The following is a 13,702-nucleotide window of genomic DNA, read 5'->3' on the forward strand; positions in this document are numbered from 1 at the left end:
GGATGGTAAATTCTCCGGTTCTCTGGTGGTCCAGTCTAACCCTGGATGAGTGACAGCATCAATGAGATCCTGTTGACTTTAGTTCAGAAAGATAAAGCTCACATTTACTGGGCATTCTCTAACATAACAAAAAACTGAAATTTTGTCAGGCAGTCTGGATTACCAGAATAAAATTACAGTGGATATGTCTTATAATTGTAGTTTCCCTTTAAATCTACAAGAATTACACAATTACTAAGACTAGTTGGTGGTCCACATGTGCACATATATGATGGTCAAAGGAGCCTGCAGATGGGGGAAGATATAAATGAGGAAATAGAAATGCTTAGCACTGGAAATACATTTATGTAGAAAATTATCATTTGCCTGCATTAAATACTTACATTTGATTTTGAAGTAACGTTATTGAGTATTGAAAGTGCCTGGAAAGAATGAGAAAGACAAGCGTTATCCCAACTACCGTATGCGGGAAAGTTATGCTGCATTTACATGTATGAAGAACAAAGTAAGTGAATTGTGTCCTGTAAAATTCATCACACATCACTGACAATACCTGACATTTCCACGTCCACAACACGTATTATCTGTCGTGAAGGTCTTTTTAATTTTTGTGGGTCTTTGCAATAGAGTAGGGGAAATCTCTAACAATATCTAAACCAAACTTCATAGCAAAACACGTTTGGATAAAGATTTACTAGATATTTTAAGGTCATAGCTGCAGCAGAAATTTTTCACTACCTGTACAGTAACTTTATCAAACTCCATACATTTTTGTTTCTTTAAAGGGAATATATCATAAAAAATAAAAACTGGAAAAATGTAAAGTATTTATATTCTAATTAAATAAAATCATTTTTAATGGGAAGAACATTTTTTTCAAAAGTTTTTATATTTTCAGCTTTTTATTGCATATTTTGTGAGGTGGGTGCACAACAAATCCACAATTCAGGTATTTTGGACACAGATGTGGCGATACCAAATATTTTCATTTTTTAAATTTAATTTTAAAGAATTGGAACAGAGAAAAAACTGTGGCACTCACACCCTGTGACTAAAAACTATTTCTTTATTACATACTGGGCGGAGGATACAGCCAGACAGTAAAAAGAGCGCCTGCCATATCACGCTGCCAAGGGCTTCATCTAGGCCTGGCTTATCAATGAGATGTATCTGCATATGTTACTCTATTAACTTAATTGCTAACAGTAGTGCCGACCTATCCTCTCTTCATGTATTTTTAAAGAAGCGTTCCCGTTATTTTTTTCGTTCCTTAAACCTGTGTAAAGTTACATGTATGTAGTGCAGGTGCATTGACATACCCACCGATCGCTGTCTTCATCTTGTTCCAAGCACCTCTCCGGTCCTCTTCTCAGTCACGTGATGGCGACTCCAACCAGCCAGATCACACTATGTTCTATCTGTGAGCCGGAAGTCAATATCAATGTGAGCCTTCCAAGTCACATGACTGAGAGGTGGAGTGAAACTGCTGGGAACCGGGTGAAAACGACAAATGATGAATATATAAATTAACTTAAACCATACTACATACAATTTTAGATAGTTTAGGGAATACAAATATTAACAGGAGTGCTTATTTAATGGAGGAGAAGAGAAAAATATGACTTTATTTTTCACTTTATTTTTCAGTCCCCTAGGGTCTTTGCTCTGCTCAGTCAATCAGAATCAGTGTAAAGCCTCATTCAGATGTCTGTGTAGGGAAAATGTCAGACTGCCCTATGAATGCACACTGCTGCTTCCTTGGACCACCACTCCATGGACCATCTGCCACTGCTCACCACTGAACGCTGCATGAGCAAATTGTACCTCAGCACATAGCACTTGGCTACAATATAGCCACCTTTCTTTATGATGACACTCAACAGCCTTCCATCCATAGATTCTGTCAGTTGCTTGATCTGTTTATGATCAACATTGCGTGCAGTAGCCACCACAGCCTCCCAGACACTGTTCCGAGAGGTGTACTGTTTTCCCTCCCTGTAGATCTCACATTTTATGAGGAACCACAGGTTCTCTATGGGGTTCAGATCAGGTGGACAAGGGAGCCATGTCATTATTTTTTCTTCTTTGAGACCTTTACTGGCCAGCCACGCTGTGGAGTAGTTGGAGGCATGGGATGGAGCATTGTCCTGCACGAAAATAATGTTTTCCTTGAAAGATACTTCTTCCTGTACCACTGCTTGAAAAAGTTGTCTTCCAGAAACTGGCAGTAGGTCTGGGAGTTGAGCTTCACTCCATCCTCAACCCGAAAATGTCCTGCAAGTTCATCTTTGATGATACCAGCCCATACCAGTACCTCACCTCCACCTTGCTGGCATCTGAGTCGGAGCGGAGCGCTCTGCCCTTTACTGATCCAGCCTCTGGCCCATCCATCTGGCCCATCAAGAGTCACTCTCATTTCATCAGTCCATAAAACCTTTGAAAAGTCAATCTTAAGATATTTCTTGGCCCAGTCTTGACGTTTTATCTTATGTTTCTTGTTCAAAGGTGGTCGTTTTTCAGCCTTCCTTACCTTGGCCATGTCCCTGAGTATCTCACACCTTGTGCTTTTTGTTACTCCAGTAACGTTGCAGCTCTGAAATATGGCAAAACTGGTGGCAAATGGCATCTTGGCAACTTCACGCTTGATTTTCCTCAATTCATGGGCAGTTATTTTGCGCCTTTTTTGCCCAACATGCTTCTTGCGACCCTGTTGGCTATTTGCCATGAAACGCTTGATTGTTCGGTGATCACGCTTCAAAAGTTTGGCAATTTCAAGAGTGCTGTATCCCTCTGCAAGACATCTCACAATTTTGGACTTTTCAGAGCCCGTCAAATCTCTCTTCTGACCCATTTTGCCAAATGAAAGGAAGTTTCCTAATAATTAAGCACACCTTATATAGGGTTTTGATGTCATTAGACAACACCCCTTCTCATTACAAAGATGCACATCACCTGATTTACTTAATTGGTAGTTGGCTTTCAAGCCTGAACAGCTTGGAGTAGGACAACATGTATAAAAAGTATCATGTGAGCAAAATACAACTTGCCTAATAATTCGGCACACAGTGCAAATTATATAAATGTATTTGCTTTTTGCAGAGAGAAATAAGTATTTGATCCCCTACTAACCATTAAGAGTTCATTAAGAGAATTTTAAACAAAACAATTCAGATGCAGTTGAAGTTCAGACTTTCAGCTTTCATTTGAGGGTATCCACATTAAAATTGGATGAAGGGTTTAGGAGTTTCAGCTCCTTAACATGTGCCACACTGTTTTTAAAGGGACCAAAAGTAATTGGACAGATTAAATAATTTTAAATAAATTGTTCATTTTTAGTACTTGGTTGAAAACCCTTTGTTGGCAATGACTGCCTGAAAGTCTTGAACTCATGGACATCACCAGACGCTGTGTTTCCTCCTTTTTGATGCTCTGCCAGGCCTTCACTGCGGTGGTTTTCAGTTGCTGTTTGTTTGTGAGCCTTTCTGTCTGAAGTTTAGTCTTTAACAAGTGAAATGCATGCTCAATTGGGTTGAGATCAGGTGACTGACTTGGCCATTCAAGAATATTCCACGTCTTTGCTTTAATAAACTCCTGGGTTGCTTTGGCTTTATGTTTTGGGTCATTGTCCATCAGTAGTATGAAATAACGACCAATCAGTTTTGCTGCATTTGGCTGGGTCTGAGCACACAGTATGGCTCTGAATACCTCAGAATTCATTCAGCTGCTTCTGTCCTGTGTCACATCATCAATAAACACTAGTGACCCAGTGCCACTGGCAGCCATGCATGCCCAAGCCATCACACTGCCTCCGCCGTGTTTTACAGATGATGTGGTATGCTTTGGATCATGAGCTGTACCACACTTTTGCCATACTTTTCTCTTTCCATCATTCTGGTAGAGGTTGATCTTGGTTTCATCTGTCCAAAGGATGTTCTTCCAGAACTGTGATGGCTTTTTTAGATGTTTTTTTAGCAAAGTCCAGTCTAGCCTTTTTATTCTTGATGCTTATGAGTGGCTTGCACCGTGCAGTGAACCCTCTGTATTTACTTTCATGCAGTCTTCTCTTTATGGTAGATTTGGATATTGATACGCCTACCTCCTGGAGAGTGTTGTTCACTTGGTTGGCTGTTGTGAAGGGGTTTCTCTTCACCATGGAGATTATTCTGCGATCATCCACCACTGTTGTCTTCCGTGGGCGCCCAGCTCTTTTTGCATTGATGAGTTCACCAGTGCTTTCTTTCTTTTTCAGGATGTACCAAACTGTAGATTTTGCCACTCCTAATATTGTAGCAATTTCTCGGATGGGTTTTTTCTTTTTTCGAAGCTTAAGGATGGCTTGTTTCTCCTGCATGGAGAGTTCCTTTGACCGCATGTTTACTTCACAGCAAAACCTTCCAAATGCAAGCACCACACCTCAAATCAACTCCAGGCCTTTTATCTGCTTAATTGAGAATGACATAACGAAGGTATTGCCCACACCTGTCCATGAAATAGCTTTGGAGTCAATTGTCCAATTACTTTTGGTCCCTTTAAAAACAGGGTGGCACATGTTAAGGAGCGGAAACTCCTAAACCCTTCATCCAATTTTAATGTGGATACCCTCAAATGAAAGCTGAAAGTCTGAACTTCAACTGCATCTGAATTGTTTTGTTTAAAATTCATTGTGGTAATGTCTGTAACCAAAATTAGAAAAATGTTGTCTCTGTCCAAATACATATGGACTTAACTGTAGTCTCCTTTATAAAAGACTCCTATCCAGATACTAAATTAATCAGTCAGACTCTAACCTCCACAACATGGGCAAGACCAAAGAGCTTTATAAGGATGTCAGGAACAAGATCATAGACCTGCACAAAGCTGGAATAGGCTACAAAATCATAAGTAAGACGCTCGGTGAGAAGGAGACAACTGTTGGTGCAATAGTAAAAAAATAGAAGAAATTCAAAATGACTGTCAATCGACATCGATCTGAGGCACCATGCAAAATCTCACCTTGTGGGGTATCCTTGATCATGAGGAAGGTGAGAGATCAGCCTAAACCTACAAGGGGAACTTGTTAATGATCTCAAGGCAGCTGGGACCACAGTCCCCAAAAAAACCATTGTTAACACATTACACTGTAAAGGTTTAAAATCCTGCAGTGCCCAGAAGGTCCCCCTGCTCAAGAAGGCACATGTGCAGGCCTGTCTGAAATTTGCCAATGAACACCTGGATGATTCTATTGGGAGAAGGTGCTGTGGTCAGAAGAAGAATCAACAATTGAGGTCTTTGGCATTAACTCAACTCGCCGTGTTTGGAGGAAGAGAAATGATGCCTATGACCCAAAGAACACTACCCCCACTGTCAAGCATGGAGGTGTAAACATTATGTTTTGGGGATGTTTCTCTGCTAAGGGCACAGGACTACTTCATCGCATCAATGGGAGAATGGATTGAGCCATGTACTGTAAAATCCTGAGTGACAACCTCCTTCCCTCCTCCAGGACATTAAAAATGGGTCATGGCTGGGTCTTCCAGCAAGACAATGACCCAAAACATACAGACAAGGCAACAAAAGAATGGCTCAAAAAGAAGCACATTAAGGTCATGGAGTGGCCTAGCCAGTCTCCAGACCTTAATCCCATAGAAAACTTATGGAGGGAGTTGAAGCTCCGAGTTGCCAAGCGACAGCCTCAAAAGCGTAATGATTTAGAGATGATCTGCAAAAAGGAGTGGACCAAAATTCCTTCTGAAATGTGTGCAAGTATTGAGTATTGATTGCCAGAGGGATCAAATGCTTATTTCTCACTGCAAAATGCAAATACATTTATATGCTTTATGTGATTTTCTGGATTTTATTTTTGATATTCTATCTCTTAATGTTAAAATTAACCTATGCTTAAAATTATAGACTGTTCATGTCTTTGTCAGTGGGCAAACTTGCAATATCAGCAAGGGATCAATACTTATTTCCCCCACTGTATGTAACCCCAAACTAAGGTGTAGGAAATTATGAAGAGTGATGTAAATGAAGCCAAGTACAAGTACACATATAAGAGCAAAGTTGGCTTAACCTACCAATTTCAGTAGGACTGACCAACTATCTTAGTGTCATAATACTGTAGCAGGATTTTCCATGGCAATGAGCTTCTTCCTTGTCCCTCAAGTTAGGCGGACCCCAGGCTATCCCTGTACCCAAGATTACCCCTGAAGGTGGAGATGCTGGGGTTTTGTACTTGCTATGCTCCTATCTGCACACTGATCTGTCGCCTTCCCCACACAGGGAAGTATGCAAGTGTTTAGGATAACACTAACCTGACAGACAAGGGAACAGACAGGGATAAAAGAAAACTACAATCATACAAGTACATGTACCAAACAACTGAGTGGAAATCAAAGGAAGAGCAGGAGGGATAAACCAAATGAGAGAGGATTAAGATAAACACACAGTATTAAATCCACACATATATCTCCTGTAAGCTACACTAAAGGTACCGTCACACTTAGCGACGCTGCAGCGATACCGACAATGATCCGGATCGCTGCAGCGTCGCTGTTTGGTCGCTGGAGAGCTGTCACACAGACCGCTCTCCAGCGACCAACGATGCCGGTAACCAGGGTAAACATCGGGTAACTAAGCGCAGGGCCGCGCTTAGTAACCCGATGTTTACCCTGGTTACCATCCTAAAAGTTAAAAAAACAAACACTACATACTTACCTACAGCCGTCTGTCCTCCAGCGCTGTGCTCTGCTCTCCTCCTGTACTGTCTGTGTGAGCACAGCAGTCGGAAAGCAGAGCGGTGACGTCACCGCTCTGCTTTCCGGCTGACCGACGCTCACAGCCAGTACAGGAGGAGAGGAGAGCAGAGCACAGCGCTGGAGGACAGACGGCTGTAGGTAAGTATGTAGTGTTTGTTTTTTTTACTTTTAGGATGGTAACCAGGGTAAACATCGGGTTACTAAGCGCGGCCCTGCGCTTAGTTACCCGATGTTTACCCTGGTTACCAGTGAAGACATCGCTGAATCGGTGTCACACACGCCGATTCAGCGATGTCTGCGGGGAGTCCAGCGACGAAATAAAGTTCTGGACTTTCTTCCCCAACCAGCGACAGCACAGCAGGGGCCTGATCGCTGCTGCCTGTCACACTGGACGATATCGCTAGCGAGGACGCTGCAACATCACGGATCGCTAGCGATATCGTCTAGTGTGACGGTACCTTAACTGACTGCTACTAATTCAGAACTCTCATTTCTGATCAAACCAGGAAGTTGTAACCATCAAAATCCCTAGTGTAAGAAGTATGTATACCTGATAGGAGAGGCCAACACAGAACAGCTGATACAATTCAGGAGAAGAGCTCCAGGAGATAGACAGAACTGATTAACCTTTGCAATAACAGAGCAAGGAAAACCTGCACTACTAACAGGAAGGTGAAGCAGATCTACTATGTGCATGGGTTTGTGTAACCAGAAGTCGCAGTCTACTGGCCCCTCCCTGTCACGGTATCCCCGTGACAGTACCCCCTCTCCTAAGAGGGGCCTCCGGACTCTCAGAAACAGGTTTATCTGGATGTGACGTGTGAAAAGACAGGACCAACCTGATTGTATGAACATCAGATGCTGGTACCCACATTATCTCCTCAGGATCGCAACCTTTACAATGTACCAAATATTGAAGAGAATGGCGTACCAAGCAAGAATCGATAATTTTAGCTATCTGGAATTCCAGATTCTCTTTAACAATGACTGGGGAAGGTGGTGGTTGAGATGGTTCAGAGGAAGCAATATATTTTTTGAGAAGAGATCAGTGAAACACATTATGGATCTTGAAAGTGGGTAGCAAAGCAAGGCGAAACACTACTAGATTGATGATTGCTATTATCTTGTAGAGGCCAAAAACCTGGGTCCCAGTTTCCAAGAAGGAACCTTCAACTTTCAACTTAATGTTCTTCAAGGACAACTACACAAAATCACCAACACACAGGTCCAGACCCACCAAGCATTTCTGATCAGCCATCCTCTTATATTTAGACACAATCCTCCTTAAATTATGTTGAGCATAAATATGTGATTCTTCAGAATTTCTTTTAGTCTTTGCCTGATGAAGAGACCTGTGTAGTCTCAAAAGCTTGCAATCTGTTACCATCTTTTCAGTTAGCCATTAAAAGGTATCAACAATTCTAAATATTGTTCAGAGAACACATCCTCAAAATCAAACAGGTATTCCTGGAGAGATCAAGTGGTAACCCTGACATTAATCCCATAGAAAACTTATGGAAGGAGTTGAAGCTCTGAGTTGCCAAGCGACAGCATTAAAATCTTAAAGATTTAGAGAAGATCTGCAAAGAGTGGACCAAAATTCCTCCTGACATGTGTGCAATCCTCCTCACCAACTAAAAAAAGTCTGACTGCTGTGCTTGCCAACAAGGGTTTTGACACCAAGTATTCAGTCTTGATTGCCAGAGGGATCAAATACTTATTTCTCACTGCAAAATGCAAATACATTTATATAATTTATATAATGTGATTTTCTCGAATTTATTTTTGATATTCTATCTCTCAATGTTAAAATTAACCTACCCTACAATTATAGACTGTTCATGTCTTTGTCAGTGGGCAAACTTACAAAATCAGCAAGGGATCAAACACTTATTTCCCCCCACTGTATATGTTTTGCCTAAAATACAATGGAAATTTGTCATAACTTTAGGCTATTTAGAAATCATTTTATATTCAACTTGCTTAACTGTTCACAATAAAAGTAATTTTGACAACGGGTTCCCAAACTTTTACATGGCACTGTAGATATGTAAATAACAATAAAGATATTAACTTTTAAAAAAAAACTAAACATTTTTCTTCAAATGGAAATTAACATTGGCGCATGTATAGCTGCTAATAAAATCTAATTAAAAAAAGAGTATAAAAATATTTATCCCATAGGCCGGCTTCACACTCAGCGTATGAAAATACGGTCCGTTTTTTATGGCCGTAATACGCTGAAAAGTCCCCAAAATAGTGGTCCATAGCTCCTCCGTAGGCAGGGTGTTTCAGCGTTTTTTGCGCATTGGCATCCTCCGTATGTAATCCGTATGTCATCCGTACTGCGTGTTTTTATCACAGGCTTGCAAAATCGACATACGGCTATACAAGGGATCCAAGTGTTAAAAAAACAAACATATATACTGTCTATATATATAAATATATATATGTCAGTAGACACATATATGTATATATATTAATATTTCATCCAGCGCGATATAGCAGAAAGCCGGTAATTCAATTACCGGCTTTTGCTTTCTCCTTCCTAAACCCGACATGATATGAGACCTGGTTTACATACAGTGTACATACATGTCAGTAGTGTGTCTATGCAAAATTTGGCCGTTCTAGCTAGTAAATTAAAAGGTTAAATGGCGGAAGAAATTGGCGTGGGCTCCCGCACAATTTTCTCCGCCAGAGTAGTAAAGCCAGTGACTGAGGGCAGATATTAATAGCCTGGAGAGGGTCCATGGTTATTGGCCCCCCCCTGACTAAAAACATCTGCCCCCAGCCACCCCAGAAAAGGCACATCTGGAAGATGCGCCTATTCTGGCACTTGGCCACTCTCTTCCCATTCCCGTCTAGCGGTGGGATATGGGGTAATGAAGGGTTAATGCCACCTTGCTATTGTAAGGTGACAGTAAGCCAAATTAATAATAGAGAGGCGTCAATTATGACACCTATCCATTATTAATCCAATACTAGTAAAGGGTTAAAAAAAACACACACACACATTATTAAAAATTAATTTAATGAAAAAATCACAAAGGTTGTTGTATTAATTTATTCTACTCTCAATCCACTCACTGAAGACCCTCGATCTGTAAATAAAAAAAAAATAATAACCCAACAATATACATACCTTCCGAGGATCTGTCACGTCTAACGATGTAAATCCATCTGAAGGGGTTAAAATATTTTGCAGCCACGAGCTTTGCTAATGCAACGTTGCTCATGTCTGCAAAACCCCGGAGAATGTAGGTAAAGTAGGTCAATGACCTATATTTACCTGCATTTGCGGTGAGTCGCCCTCTGCTGGCTGTTCCTAGATCGTGGGAACTTTCCTAGAAAGCTCCCTGGCTCGAGTTCATATGAGAACAACCAGCAGAGGGTGCCCTCTTATGATCTCGAGCCTGGGAGCTTTCTAGGAAAGTTCCCACGATCTAGGAACAGCCAGCAGAGGGCGCCTCACCGCAAATGCAGGTAAATATAGGTCATTGATCTACTTTACCTACATTCTCCGGGGTTTTGCAGACATGAGCAACGTTGCATTAGCAAAGCTCGTGGCTGCAAAATATTTTAACCCCTTCAGATGGATTTACATCGTTGGACGTGACAGATCCTCGGAAGGTATGTATATTGTTGGGTTATTATTTTTTTTTTATTTACAGATCGAGGGTCTTCAGTGAGTGGATTGAGAGTAGAATAAATTAATACAACAACCTTTGTGATTTTTTCATTAAATTAATTTTTAATAATGTGTGTGTGTGTTTTTTTTAACCCTTTACTAGTATTGGATTAATAATGGATAGGTGTCATAATTCACGCCTCTCCATTATTAATTTGGCTTAATGTCACCTTACAATAGCAAGGTGGCATTAACCTTCATTACCCCATATCCCACCGCTACACGGGAATGGGAAGAGAGTGGCCAAGTGCCAGAATAGGCGCATCTTCCAGATGTGCCTTTTCTGGGGTGGCTGGGGGCAGGTGTTTTTAGCCAATAACCATGGACCCTCTCCAGGCTATTAATATCTGCCCTCAGTCACTGGCTTTACTACTCTGGCGGAGAAAATTGTGCGGGAGCCCACGCCAATTTTTTCCGCCATTTAACCCTTTAATTTACTAGCTAGAACGGCCAAATTTTGCATAGACACACTACTGACTTTAGTAGTGTGGAATATGCAAAAAAATGGGGATATGAGATGGTTTACTGTATGTAAACCAGGTCTCATATCATGTCGGGTTTAGGAAGGAGATAGCAAAAGCCGGTAATTGAATTACCGGCTTTATGCTATATCGCGCTGGATGAAGTAATAATATATATACATATATGTGTCTCAATGACATATATATATATATATACCTATTCTATGTGTACACATTTATTCTACCTATTCTACTGTAAGCTGTCAGTGTGATTTTACTGTACACCGCACTGAATTACCGGCTTTTCTCTCTAACACCGCTGCGTATTCCTCGCAAGTCACACTGCTGGTCCGTGTGTAATCCGTATTTTTGGGGCTTCCATAGACTTTCATTGACGTTTTATTTGCGCAATACGGTGACAAACGCAGCATGCTGCGATTTTCTACGGCCGTAGAAAGCCGTATAATACTGATCAGGAAAATACGGCAGATAGGAGCAGGGGCATAGAGAATAATTGTACCGTATTTTATGCGAGTTTTACGGACGTAGTTTCTGCGCTCTTACGTCCGTAAAACTCGTTAGTGTGAGGCCGGCCATACACTGAAGTCAGAAATGGAAAAAAAATACCAATATTGACATTTTTTAGAAACTGCAGATGCTTCCAAAAAATTTAATTGAAATGGATAAAAGTGTCACATGTATCCTGTGGTATAAAATAAAACATCAGTTCAACATGCAGAAAACAAAGCCTCACACAAGTCCAACAAAAGAAAAGTAAAAAGTTACGGGATTCATGAAACAGTGACATAGACTAAAAATTTTTAACTTATAAAAAAAAATAAGATTGGTATCAGTGTAATCATATTGTCCAGGAAAATCATAATGCCAGAACATTTAAAAACAAAAAGGAGGAGTTGTGTTTGTTTCGCCATTTCACAGAATTTTTTTTTCTTATTTTCTTATTTTTAAGTACATTATATGAGTGTCAAAGTAAAAAACAGGAGGTTGGATTGGCATTGCATAAATAAAATATCAAAAACTTTATTGTATTAGAATAAAATAGGATATCCAAGAGAACCAAAGATAAAAACAGGTTCACTCCGATGCCTTTCTGGTGTTACAGCTCTTAATCATAGAGTACGCGATATGAATGGTGTCATTCAAAAGTACTGCTGTTTCCACAGGAAAAAAAACGCCTCAATCAGTTTTATGAGTGGAAAAATAAAAAAAGTTATGACTCCTCAAAGAAGGGGAATAAAAGATGAAAGTGCAAACATTAAAAATTGCCCTGAACTTAAGGAGTAAAAGAAGTATGTTGCAAAGACTTGTCATAGCAAACATTTTTTTGCTAATAGTTACCAATTAAATAAATATGTATTGAAATTATTATTTCTTGGGGGACATTAAATAATAGAATTTATTGAACTAGAATCAATAAATTAAAATTAATATGGTGCATATAATTTCTAACTGCAAGATTACTAACCAGCAACTCCCTCCAGAGACATTCATGTAACATACCTGGGCAGTCGAAAGATCTGATGATTGTAGCTGAGGAAGTAGAGAGGTAACATCATTCCTTGGAAGAGACTGGAAGAATGTAACTCCCATTTCAGGAAGCAAACTTCTCCATCTGGTCAACTCCTTAAAGTCTGTTGGCTGTAAATTAGCTCTTTTCAGTAGACTCACTAGGGAGTAAGCCAGCTGAAATGCAAAGTAAGTCATAATAAAAACAAGTAGTGTCATAAGGCAAAGTTTACACCCCAACTATAAAACTAGCAGAATTATTTACGTGTTCACAGCAAAAATATGGCCATTACATAAAGCTAGAACATATTCAATGAGAAAATAGTATATAATAGCTTAGAATTTGTTCTTAAAATTCACGACATTATAATTTCCCTTTACTATCATAAAACTGGGAACACTTAAAGGGGTTGTCCACTTTTGTGGGCAGTTTTTATTTTCTTAAATGCATTTATTTTTAGCTAAAAATATTTTTTTTTTATTGTTTTCAGTAAAAGTTTAAGACCGTTTTTTCTTTTGCAAGCGTTTTTTTCTCTGCACAGTCAACTTTGATATGGTCCGTGATCATAAATCAGCTAAGAAGTGCTCAGAAAAAGACAGGTAAAAGAATTAAAAACTCCCCATTTGGTGCTCACAAACAAATTCCCTTACAAAAAGATCTATTAGATATACATTAAAACCTGAAACCCAACAATAACTAAAACAAAAAGATAAACATAATAAAAACCTTACAGTATAAAGGGTATAAAGGGCAAGTAGATAATACAGCCCGATGTGATACCAAGCAAAAAAAAAAGCACAAAAAATAATACCCTATAGATAAACCTGGTACTTTGTAGAACCTAGCCGTGGAGGTTGGCACACTAAATATCAAACGACATTGGTGCACCAGCTCACTGACCCTAGATCTCCCCTAAATAATCCCTATCAGATACTTACACAAAGAAACATTGTTCATAAATAAACTTTGCCAGCAGATGAGTGAAGAGAATAAAGGCAGTATAGTCACAAAGTAAACATCCAATTCCTTATAATGAGGGTGTAAAAGAATGAATATCTTTTATACCCCACGCGTTTCACCTCTGGATCTGGTCAATCACGGGGCCAGTGGAATACCAGAATAAAGGGTGAACATCACAGGTCCAGTATAGTGTGGGATAAGGGGATTTGTATGTGAGCAATGTGTTAAAGATTCTCATATCACCTGTTTTAGACAAAGTGGGACCCTGGCAAAAGATTAAAGTGGGGCCCCAAATGATCACATATTGCATCATCACACAAGCATT

At 39.9% G+C, this 13,702-nt stretch overlaps 1 protein-coding gene across 1 annotated transcript in view; it reads right to left on the minus strand.

Annotated features, from left to right (window-relative positions):
- The window catches only part of STRC (stereocilin), a 176,421-nt gene that overhangs the window by 75,644 nt on the left and 87,075 nt on the right, over positions 1 to 13,702 (minus strand). Inside the window, exons 2-3 of the mRNA XM_069766138.1 lie at positions 12,411 to 12,593; positions 384 to 422 (exon numbers count right to left, since the gene is read on the minus strand). Coding sequence (XP_069622239.1) covers positions 384 to 422; positions 12,411 to 12,500 — 129 coding nt within the window. The 5' untranslated portion in view covers positions 12,501 to 12,593. The remainder of the gene's footprint in view (positions 1 to 383; positions 423 to 12,410; positions 12,594 to 13,702) is intronic.

The sequence above is a fragment of the Ranitomeya imitator genome, chromosome 4 (genome assembly GCF_032444005.1).
Source record: "Ranitomeya imitator isolate aRanImi1 chromosome 4, aRanImi1.pri, whole genome shotgun sequence".
Classification (NCBI taxonomy): domain Eukaryota; kingdom Metazoa; phylum Chordata; class Amphibia; order Anura; family Dendrobatidae; genus Ranitomeya; species Ranitomeya imitator.